This window comes from Nerophis ophidion, linkage group LG02 (genome assembly GCF_033978795.1).
Source record: "Nerophis ophidion isolate RoL-2023_Sa linkage group LG02, RoL_Noph_v1.0, whole genome shotgun sequence".
Classification (NCBI taxonomy): domain Eukaryota; kingdom Metazoa; phylum Chordata; class Actinopteri; order Syngnathiformes; family Syngnathidae; genus Nerophis; species Nerophis ophidion.
In genome coordinates, this window is record NC_084612.1 from 1,543,761 (window position 1) to 1,562,099 (window position 18,339).

Consider the following 18,339-nt stretch of genomic DNA (forward strand, 5'->3'; position numbering starts at 1 on the left):
AACTGTTCGACAATTTGCTTACAAAGTGGTGACCCCAGCGCCATCCTTGTTTGTGAATTACTTAGCATTTCATGGAAGCTGCTTTTATACCCAATCATGGCACCCACCTGTTCCCAATTAGCCTGCACACCTGTGGGATATTCCATATTAGATTAGATTAGATAGTACTTTATTTATTCCTTCAGGAAAATTAAAATTTTCAGCACAATCCCGTTCAAGATTAGACAAACGTTACAGGCAGACAGAACAGGATCGCTGACGGGTCTGACGGCTTCCAAAGCCCCTTACAAAAAAGGTGAGATACAGGTAAACAAGTGGGGGGAATGGGAGAAAAAAATAGAAGATTAAAATAAAATAAAGTATAATAAAAAAAATCGGTCTAAGCCTGGGCCCTGGAGAGCGGGTCCAGACTGAGGCCAAGGGAAAAATGAAGTGAAGTGAATTATATTTATATAGTGTTTTTTCTCTAGTGACTCAAAGCGCTTTACATAGTGAAACCCAATATCTAAGTTACATTTAAACCAGTGTGGGTGGCACTGGGAGCAGGTGGGTAAAGTGTCTTGCCCAAGGACACAACGGCAGTGACAAGAATGGCGGAAGCGGGAATCGAACCTGCAACCCTCAAGTTGCTGGCATGGCCACTCTACCAACCGAGCTATGCCGCCCGAACAACACCTACTCATAGCCATAGTTCACATCCCTCTCACATATGTGTAAGAGGGACACATCAAACATCAAAGAAGACAAAGGACATTAAAGACATTAAAGCAGCAGATACAAGCAGACACTTCTACATACAGCTATGAATAAAAACTAAAAGAAACATATCCACTGTGGTGGCCTCTGCGGTGTTCCACGTCATCATCAGCTGGAGTGGAGGGAGCATGGCCAGAGACAGGAGCAGACCCAACAAAGCAACCAAGAGAGCCGACTCCACTCTCGGCCAGTGTCCAGTCCGCATGGATGAGCGAGGATACGTCCAAGGAGACTGAGGTGTCCGACACCGCGAAGCCTCTCCGTCCCGACGCTCAGTGCCAGCTCCCTCATCTCATATAAGTGTTTGATGAGCATTCAATCAATCAATCAATGTTTACTTATATAGCCCTAAATCCCTAGTGTCTCAAAGGGCTGCACAAACCACCACGACATCCTCGGTAGGCCCACATAAGGGCAAGGAAAACTCACACCCAGTGGGACATCAGTGACAATGATGACTATGAGAACCTTGGAGAGGAGGAAAGCAATGGATGTGGAGCGGGTCTAACATGATACTGTGAAAGTTCAATCCATAATGGATCAAACACAGTCGCGAGAGTCCAGTCAAAGTGGATCCAACACAGCAGCGAGAGTCCCGTTCACAGCAGAGCCAGCAGGAAACCATCCCAAGCGGAGGCGGATCAGCAGCGCAGAGATGTCCCCAGCCGATACACAGGCAAGCAGTACATGGCCACCGGATCGGACCGGACCCCCTCCACAAGGGAGAGTGGGACATAGAAGAAAAAGAAAAGAAACGGCAGATCAACTGGTCTAAAAAGGGAGTCTATTTAAAGGCTAGAGTATACAAATGAGTTTTAAGGTGAGACTTAAATGCTTCTACTGAGCATTTAAGTGAACTCAACTTTATCAGTATTTGTTGCCAACTTCTTTGTCACGTGTTGCTGGCATCAAATTCTAAAGTTAATGATTATTTGCAAAAAAAAAAAAAAATGTTTATCAGTTTGAACATGAAATATGTTGTCTTTGTAGCATATTCAACCGAATATGGGTTGAAAATGATTTGCAAATCATTTTATTCTGTTTATATTTACGTCTAACACAATTTCCAAACTCATATGGAAACAGGGTTTGTAGGTGACAGGACGGCCTTTACAAAAAAAAAAAAAAACGAAGGTGCGAGCGGCGATGAGCAACCCATTTCAAAATGGTTTAGTTTATTAGGAATATTGCATACAGTGTCACGTGGCGGGATGACAGTTACACAATCCCTGTCCGAAAAGGAGTAGGAAGAAGCAGGACTTATATGCTGCGTCACAGCAGTTCACCTCCTGTACAGTAATAAATTAAAAGTTGACAAACAAAATATTTGATGTAATAAATAAGTACAGGTATGATACCTGTTTTATATAAAATATATTCTATTATGAAAGACTGCATGGGCGACATGAGGTCATCACTTTTCTTGCAGCCGGACAGGATCGCGGACGCACGTGCAACCCACGGCGATGACGCGGGGCTCCAAGCGGTAGTGGTAAGCTGGCTCCGCCCCCTCCGACTTGAGGCGATGGAGCAGCAGCACCTGATGCAGGATGGGCGCCGACTTCAGATTCAGATCCTCCACGCCGTTGGAGTCCAGGCAGCCTCGCAGCAGGCAGCGAGCCTCCGACACGGGCGGGAACACCGAGGCCTCCTGGGAGAAGCTGACCAGCGAAGAAAGGGGAGAGGAGACAATCAACTGCTTGTTCGGTTACCGCGGCGACGAGTCTGCCCTACTTGTAAGTCCACGGCGATATGGAGTCGTTTTGCAGCGGTCGGAACGTTCGGGGAGGAGCCAAGAGGCTCGGGTTCAGCTGCAGGGGGACCGTGTCTGTCCTGGGACCCGAGTGTCGTCTGTGTTTCACTGCTGAGCGGCTGTCCACAATGTTCACCTGCAGCAGCATCACCTGGAGACATCACACCACAATTGGGACCAGTCCACATTCAAAGACGTGCGGCGTCCCAAGTTGGGCGAGACAATTAATCCAGTTTCGATTTCGAAAAAATATTCTAATAAGTGATTCATGAGCTGTGCAACATGCATGCATATTCCTGAACTCGTGTGAAAAACTAAAACCGAACTAGATGTCGAGATGCTACTTGAAACACGGAAGCTAAAGCTTGCAAGAACAAGCTACATACAATTCATCTCATCTGTTTGTGTTGTTGTGAACGACATCATTGGTGTAAGATCAGTGTGGAGGTGGGGGGCAGAGGTCCGGGGGCCATGGAGGAAGTTCTGGCTGTCCAGAGTCGGGACCCCGGGTGGACTGCTCACCTGTGCCTCAGCTGCTGACCTGTCTCCGGTCCTGCTGGCCCCACTATGGACTGGACTCTCACTATTATGTTAGATCCACTATGGACTGGACTCTCACTATTATGTTAGATCCACTATGGACTGGACTCTCACTATTATGTTAGATCCACTATGGACTGGACTCTCACTATTATGTTAGATCCACTATGGACTGGACTCTCACTATTATGTTTGATCCACCAAGGACTGGACTCTCACTATTATGTTAGATCCACTATGGACTGGACTCTCACTATTATGTTAGATCCACTATGGACTGGACTCTCACTATTATGTTAGATCCACTATGGACTGGACTCTCACTATTATGTTAGATCCACTATGGACTGGACTCTCACTATTATGTTAGATCCACTATGGACTGGACTCTCACTATTACATTAGATCCACTATGGACTGGACTCTCACTATTATGTTAGATCCACTATGGACTGGACTCTCACACTATTATGTTAGATCCACTATGGACTGGACTCTCACTATTATGTTAGATCCACTATGGACTGGACTCTCACACTATTATGTTAGATCCACTATGGACTGGACTCTCACTATTATGTTAGATCCACTATGGACTGGACTCTCACACTATTATGTTAGATCCACTATGGACTGGACTCTCACTATTATGTTAGATCCACTATGGACTGGACTCTCACTATTATGTTAGATCCACTATGGACTGGACTCTCACTATTATGTTAGATCCACTATGGACTGGACTCTCACACTATTATGTTAGATCCACTATGGACTGGACTCTCACTATTATGTTAGATCCATTATGGACTGGACTCTCACTATTATGTTAGATCCACTATGGACTGGACTCTCACTATTATGTTAGATCCACTATGGATCCATGTGTTTTCAAATTAATGAATAATTGTATTTTTATGATTTCAATTTAAATAAGAAATAAGGATTATTTAATTGAGATTTTTTTTTCAATTTGTTCTAACTATTAAATGAACCTAAAATATGACTTATTTTATCTTTGTGGTAAATATTGGACACAATGCGATGCAAGTGTAAGCCACTGTGACACTATCCTCTTAAGGCCCAATCTATTTACATGCTTTTTTATTTATTTATCTTTGCTATTTGGGCTTATTGGACCCTAAATAGACTGAAAATCATCTTTTTATATGACGTACTTAATCCATAAGTACACAAACGTGTACTTTATGTGTAGTGACATGCAAATTTTTATTTTTACACTTTTTTTTCTCCAAATTCCATTGTATGTTATACTCTTCTGTCACCACCAGATGGCAGTATAAGTGTCCACATAAGGGGCCATAAGACCCCAATTCAGTAGTGTACACGAGTTTGGAAATAAGAGCTAAAAAGGTGCTGTCCACGCATGTGGCCACTAAGGGCTTTATTGTTCATTTTTAAAATGTTTAATTAATTTTTTTTTTTTTTTATGAAAGGCTTTGATCATGTAAATGAGGGATTTCCAATCACTGCTATGTTGAAATTCTTATTAATATTGATATAATTAATTTTTGTTTGACTACATTTGGATTGTTTCGTGTCATGTTTGTGTGTCCTCTATGGGTTATAGAGGACAGTATATGGGGCGGTATAGCTCGGTCGGTAGAGTGGCCGTACCAGCAACTTGAGGGTTCCAGGTTCGATCCCCGCTTCCGCCGTCCTAGTCGCTGCCGTTGTGTCCTTGGGCAAGACACTTTACCCACCTGCTCCCAGTGCCACCTACACTGCTTTAAATGTAACTTCGATATTGGGGTTTCACTATGTAAAAGTGCTTTGAGTCACTAGAGAAAAGCGCTATATAAATATAATTCACCTCACTTATTTTAAATATTGTTGGTTTTGGAATTGTATTATTGTGGTATTGTTTTGTTGGACTGACTAATAAAAAAATGAATACAAATAAAATAAGGATAATTTTTTGCATCAATGGTCCAGCCCTAGGCCAAAGTACTGTTACCTAAAACCCAAAGCAAAGACTTCGCTGTTTTGTTCAATTAGCTTGGCATACGTGGACCTATCTTGGATCGGTTTTAGCACCTTTATCCATAAAATGTATGAAAGACACCCCTGACATGCGCTCAAATCGCACCTGAAAAGGTAAAATTGTTTATAGCACTTGAAGTCTGGATGCATTATGTGACATTCCATCCAATATGTTCTCATTTTAACTCCAATTTATCGTCAAACTCCTGAAATGTTCCGAAGAAAAACATAAATGTGTTAAACCCCAGTCACAACCCCACATCATCATTCATGCTCAAGTCGGCGTCTTACCATCACGATGGCGGCGTTCGACGACCAAAACATTCTTCTTCGAATCGTCAATTTCGAGGCTCTGCGGGCTCCGCTGGAGGTTCAGTTGTGTGAGTGGCAAAGCAAAGTCATCCCTGGGGGGTCTTTATGGTGATCGCTGCTGCCGTTGTCCCCTTTGATCCTCCTCTCTAAACCACAACACCTTTAGGTGTGACGAAGCACGATGCTCGACCCACTTTCGCAGAAGTGACAGATTCTAGGTCATTGTTTCTAGTTCTCGATCAAACGGGGTGTCATTTCCTGTTGGGGTTCCATTGGGCCTAGGCACTTCTCCACTAAGCATGAATATGTAAGAGCTACATTTAATCAACTCTTAAAGGTTTCCTCTGGTCTTAACACACCATCACATCATTCTCATGTAAAGTCAGCATGGATCAGGGATTACGTGTCAGACCGTGGTGTGTCCTCAGGCTTCCATAGTCTGCATTGTTCCAAGTTTTCTATGAAAATGGACTGGGGCAGCAAGACTCAAGAGCACAGCTAGTGGTGGACTCCAAGAGGTCCAGGACTCGCCTAAGCCTGTTCTCTCTCTTCTGTTATACAATAAACTTTTTTAATTCATTCAGCTCTCTCAAAAGAAATATTTCAGTCCCTCCGTCGTCGTAGGCACCTTTGATAGGATGACTTGGTAGTAGTCATACCAACTGTCCTTTGTTAGCTGACACTGGGGTGATATAGCTCGGTTGGTAGAGTGGCCGTGCCAGCAACTTGAGGGTTGCAGGTTCGATTCCCGCTTCCACCATCCTAGTCACTGCCGTTGTGTCCTTGGGCAAGACACTTTACCCACCTGCTACCAGTGCCACCCACACTGCTTTAAATGTAACTTAGATATTGGGTTTCACTATGTAAAGCGCTTTGAGTCACTAAGAGAAAAGCGCTATATAAATATAATTCACTTCACACTATGACAACCTTTCCGCTGACATCACCTGTGAAAAAGTACCTAGCAGCGTGGTGGGACTTGTCAGTTTCCAAGAAATGTTTGAAGGGCAGAGGAATGTAGATCGGTGGGACACTCTTGCAGTGGTTCTTTTCGCCCACCATTCTCATTTTTACACGCTCCAGTTTGATCTTTTTGGAGTATTTGCTAATATCAGCAGGACTTGTGGGCCTACCGAGGATGTCGTGGTGGTTTGTGCAGCCCTTTGAGACACTAGTGATTTAGGGCTATATAAGTAAACATTGATTGACTTGAATTCAACGACAGCAACCGCGTGGGTCCGACCGTATGACCAGTTTGACAGGAACTGAATGGTCTTGCTCAATGGGGGCCAAAACTTTCTCCACCAAGGACACTAAAAAGTCAAATCAAGCCAGGGACATTTATCGTATTTTTCCAGACCATAAGGCGGACTGCCAATGAGAGGGTCTACTCAGATTATAAGGCGCATTAAAGGGGTCTCATATATATTTTTTTGTAAATGTAAAACCCTTCCTTGTGGTCTACATAACATGTAATGGTGGTTCTTTGGTCCAAATGTGGCATAGATGATGTTTTACAGATCATCTTCAAGCCGTTTTCTGACAGTCGCTTCAGGATGCGCCGTTTTGTGGGCGGTCTTATTTACATGGCTCACCTTCGGCAGCGTCTTCTCCCCGTCATCTTTGTTGCAGCGGTGTAGCGTGCAAGGACGGGAGTGGAAGAAGTGTCAGAAGACGGAGCTAACTGTTTTAATGACATTCAGACTTTACTTCAATCAATAACGGAGCAGCATCTCCTCATCCGAGGCTCACTAGTGCAATAACGCCGGAAATGTGTTCCGTAAATAACTAAAGTTCCTCGGGTGAACAATGGTAAACTCACTACACCGGTATGTTTTGTGGCCTAGTGGTTAGAGTGTCCGCCCTGAGATCGGTAGGTCGTGAGTTCAAACCCCGGCCGAGTCATACCAAAGACTATAACAATGGGACCCGTTACCTCCCTGCTTGGCACTCAGCATTAAGGGTTGGAAATGGGGGTTAAATCACCAAAAATGATTCCCGGGCGCGGCACCGCTGCAGCTCACTGCTCCCCTCACCTCCCAGGGGGTGATCAAGGGTGATGGGTCAAATGCAGGGAGTAATTTCGCCACATCTAGTACGTGTGTGACAATCATTGGTACTTTCAGGGCGAGTTTACCGACAGATATAAGCAAGAACTTTACACTACTTTATATTAGAAGTGGCAACAGCAGAGGATGAATATCCCATTACAAGAAGATAAGAGACAAAGAAGATGCTTACAGACTACGTCGTCACCACGGACTGCAAAGGCGGATGTGCGCAAATTTTCAGGACTTATGCAGATCCCAAATACAGATCAGCAGGTACCAGAGGGTAAGAAAAGTTGCTTTTGTATAATAATGCGAAACAAAACGCCAAATATGTCTTACTTTGTACACACCATAATACTTTTATGTTAAAGCACACTACAATCCTTCAAGTGGTGCGGCTTCATAGCTTACCAAAGTCGTACTAAAACATTTTTGATAGATTTTTGAGCGCCATGTGTAATGTTCTATATTTTCAATGGAACATTACACATTTTGTTGTTTATTTGAGTCAAATTGCAGTCTACACGTATTTTCTTATGTGTGAGAGCCATCTACTGGTCACACTTATCATTTAACCACGTACCAAATAAAATAGCTTCAAAGTCGGTAAGCACAACTAAAATTCCATCCATCCATCCATTTTCTACCGCTTGTCCCTTTCGGGGACGCAGGTGCTGAAGCCTATCTCAGCTGCATTCGGGCGGAAGGCAGGGAACACCCTGGACAAGTCGCCAACCCATTATTCCGTATATTAGGCGCACTGCCGAGTTTGGAGAAAATGAAAGGATTTTAAGTGAGTCTTATATAAACATGCTAAAACACTATTTTAAAAAAGGGTCGTTTGATTTTTAGCTATACTGCATAACATGTAAAGGGTGGTTCTTTGGTCAAAAATGAGCATAAATTGTGTTTTACAAACCATTTTCAAGCCGCTTTTTGACAGTCTCTCCGGGATGCGCCGTTTTGTGGGCGGTCTTATTTACGTGCCTGCACTTCGGCAGCCTTTTTTCCCTGCTTCTTTTGTTGTAATTATTAAGCGCTTCCATATCAAGTCTACTGACAGACATAAGTAAGAACTAGACGCTACTTTGTATTACAAACGGCAACAGCGGGGGATGAATGTGCAATGAGCCAGTGGATCGAAAAAAAGAATGAGATTATTGACTACATTGTTAGACTACAATGGCGGCCTCGCGCAAAATCTCTGGGGGTAAATTTCTACCATGTATGGATCATCCGCTGACGTCACACTTGAGAAAAACGTAACAAATTAGGCAAATTCCAAACTGTTCGTATGGGGGAAGTAAGAATTAATTAAAGACTGTTTTATAAATTAAATACTTTCCGGACTTATGCAGATCCCAAATACACAAAAACAGGCATCATTAGGTAAGAAAATGTGGTTTAGCATAATAGGTCCCCTTTACACTGGTGTATGAATGTTTTGAAGAGGCCCGAGGCACAAATTGGCAGCCAGGCTTCCATCAGTCTACTCCAGGGCAGCTGCGGCTACAAATGTCACTTTGCACCATGAATGTGTGAATGTGGAGTGAATGAATGATGTGTTCGCTGTAAAGTGCTTTGAGTGTCTAAAAAAATCGCGATATAAATCTAATCAAATTATTATTAAAACAAAATTTGTGTCAGCTTTGTGTTATAAATGACAAAGTGAATTATTATGAGTTGTTACAAGTACGACAATTTTAGATTTTTTTGATTACTTTTTTTTTGTTCTATTGTCATTCATTTTGGCTTATTTTTTCCCCGACACTTTCTCATGCACTCCAGATCATTTTTAAATAAAGAATTTTCCCCTTCTCTGACTGCCTGCTCTTCTTGAGATATATTTTTTTAGAGCATAGACCTCATAGAATTAGTTCCTACTTTCCTTGAATGCAGCCTTGATGTCACCCTTCTTCTGCACTAGCTAGCATGTTACCATGGCGAAACAGCTGTTGCTATGGGGATACATGACTATTCTGTGGACTACAAATGGCCCGCGCACCACACTTTGGACACCTGTCTAATTGTAAACATTACCCTTATAGCTTTTGCCCTTTTTAAAAAAAAAAAAAAAAACTTATTTTGTACTTAATTTGATTCAAACAACTATATGTAATACAAATTATATAGTGAGATAGGCTCCAGCACCCCTTGCGACCCCGAAAGGGACAAGCGGTAGAAAATGGATGGATGGATAGTTATATTGTTGTGGTTATATTTTTACAAATATGTTTGTTGATAAAAACTTTCAGTTTGCTCAAAATCTGTATCCTTTGTTGTATTCTGATTATAGTCATAAAAACCAAATCAATGATCTGAGACAATTTCAAGTATACAGTATCTGGATCGGCGGTCCTTTATCTACTTGATATCACATTGATAACCAAATTTGCAGTATCAAAAAAATAAATAAAAAAGCCTTAGTTATTTTACCCAAATTAATTGAATGTGCATGAAAAAAATTGACTGAGGAGGAGAAAGTCAAACAGTAAAAAGTAAAATATTCTTGAAAATATCAGTGAAAATACCAAATGTAAGATGTGGGTTAGGTGATTTCTTGGTTATCAAAGTTGCGGATGTTTTTCCGACCGAGATGAAAGCAGCGACATCTGAGGAAGTTGCTTAGTGATAAGCATCAAGTAGTTACCGTAGGTGGAAAAAAACCAACAAGACGCCAAATGTGCTGATGCTGAAAAATCACAACGCCACAGTATAAACCAGGTCAAGCGACTCACTTCCCGTCACAATGTCATCACGGAGACAACATCATCAGAGGCCCTTAAAGCCAACTTTGGCTACAGAGTTATTAACAGGATTGTTTCACAATGATGTCACAGTAACGCCACAATGAATTCAGCCAGGAAGATAAAAACTACAGATGTCCGATAATGGCTTTTTGCCGATGTCCGATATTGTCCAACTCTTAATTACCGATACCGATATATACAGTCGTGGAATTAACACATTATTATGCCTAATTTTTGTTGTGATGCCCCGCTGGATCCATTAAACAATGTAACAAGGTTTTCCAAAATAAATCAACTCAAGTTATGGAAAAAAATGCCAAAATGTCACTGCCATATTTATTATTGATGTCACAAAGTGCATTATTTTTTTCAACACGCCTCAAAAACAGCAGTTTGGAATTTGGGACATGCTCTCCCTGAGAGAGCATGAGGAGGTTGAGGAGGCTGTATATTGTAGCGTCCTGGAAGAGTTAGTGCTGCAAGGGGTTCTGGGTATTTCTTCTGTTGTATTTGTTTTGTGTTATGGTGCGGATGTTCTCCCGAAATGTGTTTGTCATTCTTGTTTGGTGTGGGTTCACAGTATGGTGCATATTTGTAACCGTGTTAATGTTGTTACTAACCCTCAATGTGACCTGTATGGCTGTTGACCAAGTATGCCTTGCATTCACTCGTGTGTGTGAAAAGCCGTATATATTATGTGACTGGATGGGCCGGCAGCAAAGGCGGTGCCTTTAAGGTTTATCGGCGCTCTGTACTTCTCCCTACGTCCGAGTACGCAGCGGCGTTTTAAAAATTAATTTAACTTTTTAAAAGCGATACCGATAATTTTGAAACAGATACCGATAACTTCCGATATTACATTTTAAAGCATTTATCGGACATCGCTAATAAAAAGAAATGACATTTCATCCAGAGGAGTCACACTAATGTCTAACAATTAAGCGGTCATTCTCCTTCGACCAATCAACAGGCAGTAAACAAAGCCCGGACCCTCCCAACAGGCTGCAAAGGGAGTCCACGACCACTCAAGGGTCCTTACGATACAAACTGGGGTGCTCATGTCAACTCAGCACAGAGTCACCTTCTTTTTATGCTAAGATAGCAGTTAACGTATGGGCTTTTCCCAGAATTCATCAGTCCTAAAGGAAGTTTGGTGTATTTACGTTTATTAAAAATTAAATACAAAAAGCAAACTAATCAGAGTTGATCGACTTTCACGTGACACACACACGTGTGCACGTGTGTTGAGGAAGACCAAATTTGGTCCGTTTGAAAACTGTCAGCATCCTCTTTGGATGAAAAATGTTCGTTATAATATTGACATTAAAAGATGGTTAACACGACACACACTTGTGCATGTGTGTTTAGGAAGACCAAATTTGGTCCGTTTGAAAACTGTCAGCATCCTCATTGGATGAAAACTGTTCGTTATAATATAGTCATTAAAATATGGATGCAAAAAAAAATAAATCAGCTAAAGTGCAAAAAAACCCCTCCAAAACACTGTTGTCAGCTGATCACCATGGAAACCAACGCGCCTTCTGTGACCATGTCCACGCCTCACGCCGTCATCTTCAGTCGTCCTGTAGAAGACAAGCGACACGTCACGTGACCCGCAACACACAACGTGTATGACAGTTGCGAAGCAGTGCGAGTTCCACATCACCACCATGCTGACAGCGCGCGGCCGAGCACACATGGTGGGGAGTAGGGGGCGTGGGGGGTGCCCAGTGGGCCGAGTCAGCACATTCAGGGGGGTTGTGGAGGGAGGGGGCGGGTGCCTTTGCCATGCAGAGCACTTCCACCAGTCAGCATCGACCAACACCCCCCACCCTTTCCCCTTGATCCCACCTACCTGCCTACTGGCCCCCAACAATGGGTCTAAATGAGTCTGCAAATGAACCAATGAGGCAACAGAATGAGGACAGAGAATGAGGACAGAGAAGGGAACAGAGTGTGTGTGTGTGTGTGTGTGTGTGTGTGTACTACAAGGATCTCAGCCAGGTAAAAAAAATAATTGAAAAATATCAACTGAGGGTCAAGGATAGAGATGTGCTTTATACATTTGTAATTTTCGGGACTTATGCAGATCGCAAATACACTAAAACATGTACCAATAGGTAAGGAAAGTTGGTTTTGCATAATAGGTCCCCTTTACACTGGTAAAGATACAGATGTGACATGACTGCTCTCAATATCGTATCGTGAAGCAGATACGCCTTGTCATTTTGTGGAGATGAGTTCGCCAATAGGGGTCGGGAAGGGTTGTTTCGGTCATGTATTTACCACCAGGCAAGCGGCGAAATCCCACATTCTTCACCACAGAGCAGTTGATCATCCAATTGCTTGTGTTCTGACACGGGAGTGAAAACCAGTGGTGGTCAACCAAACCAAGATGGCTGTTGTCCAGCAAGCAGTGCGAGAAATGTCGGAGTACAAAAGAGGCTTAAATCTTCCTGCAAAAAGCAGATATGAGCAAACTATGCAATGGAATAGATTGATTGAAACTTTTATTAGTAGATTGTGAAGTGAATTATATTTATATAGCGCTTTTTCTCAAGTGACTCCAAGCGCTTTACATAGTGAAACCCAATATCTAAGTTACATTCAAACCAGTGTGGGTGGCACTGGAAGCAGGTGGGTTAAGTGTCTTGCCCAAGGACACAACGGCAGTGACTAGTTTGGCAGAAGCGGGAATCGAACCTGCAACCCTCAAGTTGCTGGCACGGCCACTCTACCAACCGAGCTAAACCACAGTACAGTACATAGTCCGTAAAATTAACCACTAAATGGTAACACCCGAATAAGTTTTTCAACTTGCTTAAGTCGGGGTCCCCTATACTTCATTGAAAAAATATTTGTTGAGTGACATCAATGATACAACCGGTAGCATCCCAGGCATATTGAACGATTGTGCTCCAGACATTCCACACGACAATACTTGGAAAAGCATGGAGGTCTACAACTTCTTTGTGTGTGGCTGGGTCAAGGAAACTGGTATCAAGACTCTCCGGGATAAAAAGGCATCTTTTTGGCTCGGGTAAGGTTGCATTTCATGATATAACTTGGCGTTTAGGATGCCATGTTTGCTGTTGTACATAAAAGCATGGTTTCCCGCAGTGCTTTTTTGTTAAGGAGGCCGCATTAACAACCAAGAGCCACAGCCTAAACTAAAGTCTTAACAAGCTTCTCAGCTTAGTTCTGCCTCTGTCAGTAAGTCTATGCAGCATCCCAGCATTGTCCCACCCACAGAACCATCTGATTGGTTACACGTAGAGCGGTAACAGCCAATTAGCAGTGTGTATTCAGAGCGCATGGAGTCAATGCTCATGGCACAGGCAGAAAGGACAGAAAGTGGAGTGAGCAGAATGTTGTTTAGCAGGTGAGCATAATCCAGTGGACTCTCCCCAAATTATAATTAACACTTCCCAGTCAGCTACTGGTAACATCACTCTGAGCCCGTTGACGTTCTAGAAAAATAAGTGGCAGCACAGCCCGCTCGCAATCTTTGAGGTGAAGGCTAATTAGCTTTTAGCTTAATGTTAGCTCATTTTGCGGTGTGTGTGCATGCGTGTATGTGTTACGGACAGCAAAGCCCTGTCCGTCTGAGGGAAAGACAACAATTATTTGACCTACTATAACAAAGTTATTTTACTTGACCTTTTTCTGTGTTGAAGCAGCAAAAAAGGACAATATGTTAAATGAAGAGCGTCTGTCTCTGATAGTTGATATAATAATGTACCTGCATCATAAAGCCTACCTGAACTCCATGGTGTTCAGGGATTAATAATCTCACCTATTGATACTGTATTATTTTTTTCAGCTATAGTTACATTAATCATTAGTAATGTACTAGCTTAGTTTTGAATGGCAGGGTCCCTTCTATCACATGTTGATAAAAATATAAGATTTATATAATAAAAATCAACTACAGGCTTCTCAAATACTGTAATAAATTAAGCATGATGAGTTGAGCACATGTCAGCATGTTGCCCCACTTTTAACTCTTTTTTCAAACGCTTATTGCAAACACTTATTTATAGTAAGTCATTAATTTGACCTAGTCAAAACAAAGACATACTTAGTATCTCCGGTAACTAAAACTAGTTTTGTTTTTACTTCACAGAAAAAATATGGAGATATATATCGTAACATGCGACGAAGCCGGCCTACTTAACCCCCACACCTATTGACCCCTTCTCTGTCTGCCTGTCCTGGGCGACGCGTCCTTACCCTTAGAGAGACACCACCTGAACTAACAAATTGCGTCGTGGCCTAGCCAGCGTCTTTTCTCAATGAGTACTCTTCATTCCGCCTTTCTTGAAGAAAAACGGTCTGTAATTGTGTTTTTTTGGGCTGTACGAACTGTTTAAATCATGAAAAAGATACATTTTCTTCAGAGTTCCTCGAGAGGTAATCAACAATGGCGGAAGAGCGCAAGATTTTGTGAAAGATGACAACAAAAAGTACAATGTAGCAGAGTTGAAGAAGTCACGAATTTGCAGTGATCAGTTAGTAATTTTTTTATTTTATATATACTTTTAACGTTCAGTGTTTCCCATTTAAGTATTATCTCAATATTATTTGTATTTTTTAAACACATCTGCTACAAGTGTGCCGTAAAGCACAAACTTGGCAAGTCTAAATAAAACAAATCAAATATGAGAAAAACCTAAAAGAGTTAAGCTTTTACCAAAGGCAACAATCCCAAAATAAAATTTCAGGATATACACAATGTTGACATCTATAGTTATATTTTGATAAAGTCAGGGAAAACACATACTCGTAAATGACGCGTGCAACCGCAACAAATATGGCAGTAGACGCGAGGTTAAATCATGAAATGCAACCTTATTTGAACAAAAACTATGCATATTAGTTATTGATACCAATTTCCTTGACGCAGCCGCACACAAAGAAGTTGTGGACCTCCATGCTTTTCCAAGTTTCCATCGGTTTTGTCGTGTAGAATGTCTGGAACCCACAATAGTTCGATATGTCTGGTAACTACGGATGATGTTCGTTAAGAAATTATCAAGTTCGAACCCATTATCTAATCTCTTATCAAATCCAGATAGGTTGTTGTGGACCCCGACTTAAACAAGTTGAAAAACTTATTCGGGTGTTACTATTTAGTGGTCAATTGTACGGAATATGTACTGAACTGTGCAATCTACTAATAAAAGTATCAATCAATCTACTAATAAAAGTATCAATGTGTGTGCACTGAGTTCCAAAAGCCATAGATGTTATATGATTGGGCCGGCACGCTGTTTAAATGGAGGAAAAGCGGACGAGACTGAGGACAGCACTCAGCCGTTATAGGGTGAAGGTTTCAGGTGAGAGAGGACGCTAAAGGCACGCCCCCAGTGAGAATATAGTGCTGCTATGTGCGTTGTAATTTAAAAAATTGCAGACAAACACATCACCAACATGGACGCTCACTTTCGACATCACGGTGAAGCACACCAGAGAAGAGGGTTATGAATACACACAACGGGGCAAGAGAAGTCGGCTTTTACTGTTGTGCTAGCTTGCTATGCTAATGGACAACGAGACTGACTTTGAAAATGAGGAGAGGAAATCAGGTGTGTTTGGTGGAGAACTTGCCCAGCTGTTCATTTTGGATACAGAAGATGAGGACTTTGATGGATTTGTGGATGAGGATTGATCACAAAATATTGTCAGTACATTGATAAATACTTCAATAAAGTACAACCCAACTCAGATTTGCTCCTGCTGCCTTTTTAAAACGGCGTCCATGCATGCTAGCATATGTTTTAAGATAGCGTATGTTTAACCGTGCCTGCGGCAAAAAATACGCTGCACCTTATTTATGCGTTAAATACAGAAATAGAACCCATAACTGACACGGCGCATTTTAATACGGTTCGCCCAATGGTCGCGAAAATACGGTATAGTGGCTTCAATAATGGGAACCGGTTCTCAAAAAGGGATTCGAATCCAAGGAATTCGTTCTTCTCTTACTGAACAATCGGAAGAACCGGTTTCGAACATCATCCCTGCTGGTAACTCCACTGACGAATAACTCTTTATCACCTGACTTTTTTTTTTTTTTTGGATAAGTATAGGGTTCTATTCCATTGCATAGTGGGATTTTTATTTCTCATGTCTGCTTTTTGCAGGAAGATATAGGCCCCTTGTATAAAGAGTGCACGCTGCTTGCTGTACAACAGCCATCTTAGTTGTGTACCACCGCTGGTTTTCACTTTCGGGAAAAAAAAAAAAAATCACATGTCGGAATACAATCAATTGATGCACCCTGGAAGAAATATTGTTTTTCAAACGAGACCTTTGCCTCATGTGGTTTCCACCACTGCTTCAGGTAATGTGTTCAGATTTGGCTTCCTGGATGTAAAGCGTCATGACCCGCACTGTCTTGCCTCTGATTGGCCATAACTTTAGCCAAAGTTTGAGTCACCTTACGTAAATCAACTAATTCTCATGGATTTTGCCTTACGTAAACCAACCGTTCATCATGGAATTCTTCGTTTTTTTGGTCGATTTTTCTTACCCTGCTGGATCCCAGGGAGGATTTGCAGTTCAATTTCTCCCTTTGTAACTTATAACTCCTACATCTCTCTGCTACCCTCGGGTAGACGCTATATGGTGCTAAAAGTGGGCACAAATAGAATAAAAAACATTTTTTCCCCAAGAGCCATAATAACATTAACCAGGCACTGAGTGGGCACAATGTTTCCATCATGTCATGTGTCATGTCTTTTAATTTTTTCGGAATATAATGTGCAATAGTGTTGTATGTGAATATGTATATATATATGCATAAATGCACGTGTGTGGATATATATATCTATAAATATATATATATATATATCTTCTTTTCTATCTTATTTTTACCATTTATATTACCAAATTATTGTGTATGCACCTTAGGGGATCTGCTCCAATTTCGTTGTTCTTTGAACCTGTTCACTGCAATAATGACAATAAAACTATATTCTATTATACTTTATTCTAAACTACTGGAATTACTGTTACTGCTTCAAAGAGATCCAAAGCTACTGCTACGCCACTCTAAAATGTAGTTAGGCTGTGTAGCAATGTTTGCTTTGGTCTTCAATTTACAGAAAAAAGACAAAGACATTACTGTGCAGCAACTAACAGACTTATTGGCTTGAGTGTGCTATATTTAGGTTGTACACCCAAAGTTTCTTACAAAATACATATTAGTATGGTATGGGAGCTATAGTTACAAGTACTCTCCGATACCTATACCTCCAAAAGGTGCCGTATTGGCATGGTATCAGAACATCCCGGTATTTAAGTGATTCTACAGTGGTACCACTAGATGGAGCCTGTGTACCACTACAGCTTGAGAATCACTGGGCTAGAAGAATAGCTGAATTCCTGGGATTCCTGATAGAGTGGAAAGCTGTGTGTGTGTGTGTGTGTGTGTGTGTGTGTGTGTACCAGCGGAAAGCTGCGACTGTGATCTGCGACGCGAGCTGCCGGAAGTTCTTGAGGCCGAAGAAAGGGAGGAGCCAGCGCTGCTGGCGCGAGAGATAGGTACGGGCATCGGGGTGTCGGGTGGCGAGTCCAGCTGCACAGAGTTCAAATTATGACGTTTCTTGTCCAAAACAACGCAAAAGGACCAGCGTCCAAATAGAATTTGTTCTTACCTCCACGCTGTCGTGGGTCGGCGAGGACGAAGTAGACGAGTTGTCAAGTCTCCTGGAGGCGGCGCTTGTGGAGTTCAGCTCCACGTTGCGAACACGCTGAGCGAACTTGAGCGAGCAAAGTGACTCGCTGAGGTTTCCGAGAACAGGAGACACCTGAAGGCATCGCGACAGAAGTTAAAGGGGCGAGGTGGCAGGCGTGATACGGTCATGCGTGAGTGTTGGCGGCTGACCTGCACCATCATCAGAGTCTTGCTGTCCCCTCCCAGACTGTCCTGAAGAAGGTATGTCAGCCGGGAGTTCCTGAACGGGACATGAGCGTGTTTGGAGCGCAGCGCGTTGATGACGTCGCCGAGCGCCGCCAAAGACTTGTTGATGCACTGGGCCTCTCGCAAGCGCCCGCCCTCAGCACCGGACTTCCTGATGCGCTCCGAGCCAGCCAGGTCAACCAGGTTCAACTTCCCTGCAAATCCACGCACACCCTATGTCAACGGTCAATTGGTCAAAGTCCAAAA

At 42.4% G+C, this 18,339-nt stretch overlaps 2 protein-coding genes across 7 annotated transcripts in view; both read right to left on the reverse strand.

Annotated features, from left to right (window-relative positions):
- Positions 1–1,916: 1,916 nt before the first annotated feature.
- Positions 1,917–11,173, reverse strand: il17a/f1 (interleukin 17a/f1). Its single transcript, XM_061875715.1, has 3 exons — positions 5,345–11,173; positions 2,491–2,660; positions 1,917–2,417 (listed from the first exon to the last, which is right to left on the reverse strand). The coding sequence occupies exons 1-3, from the start codon at positions 5,375–5,377 to the stop codon at positions 2,171–2,173; spliced, it is 450 nt and encodes a 149-aa protein (XP_061731699.1). The 5' UTR covers positions 5,378–11,173; the 3' UTR covers positions 1,917–2,170.
- A 142-nt stretch (positions 11,174–11,315) lies between these two features.
- The window catches only part of kifc3 (kinesin family member C3), a 32,835-nt gene continuing 25,811 nt past the window's right edge, over positions 11,316–18,339 (reverse strand). For 5 of the 6 annotated variants that reach the window (XM_061875679.1, XM_061875662.1, XM_061875664.1 and 2 more), the window contains 5 exons: positions 18,058–18,287; positions 17,828–17,980; positions 17,619–17,748; positions 12,022–12,057; positions 11,316–11,749 (listed from right to left, as the gene is read on the reverse strand). In XM_061875679.1, the coding sequence (XP_061731663.1) occupies positions 12,026–12,057; positions 17,619–17,748; positions 17,828–17,980; positions 18,058–18,287 (545 nt within the window). In that variant the 3' untranslated portion in view covers positions 11,316–11,749; positions 12,022–12,025. The remainder of the gene's footprint in view (positions 11,750–12,021; positions 12,058–17,618; positions 17,749–17,827; positions 17,981–18,057; positions 18,288–18,339) is intronic. The other variant, XM_061875663.1, reaches the window with a different exon arrangement.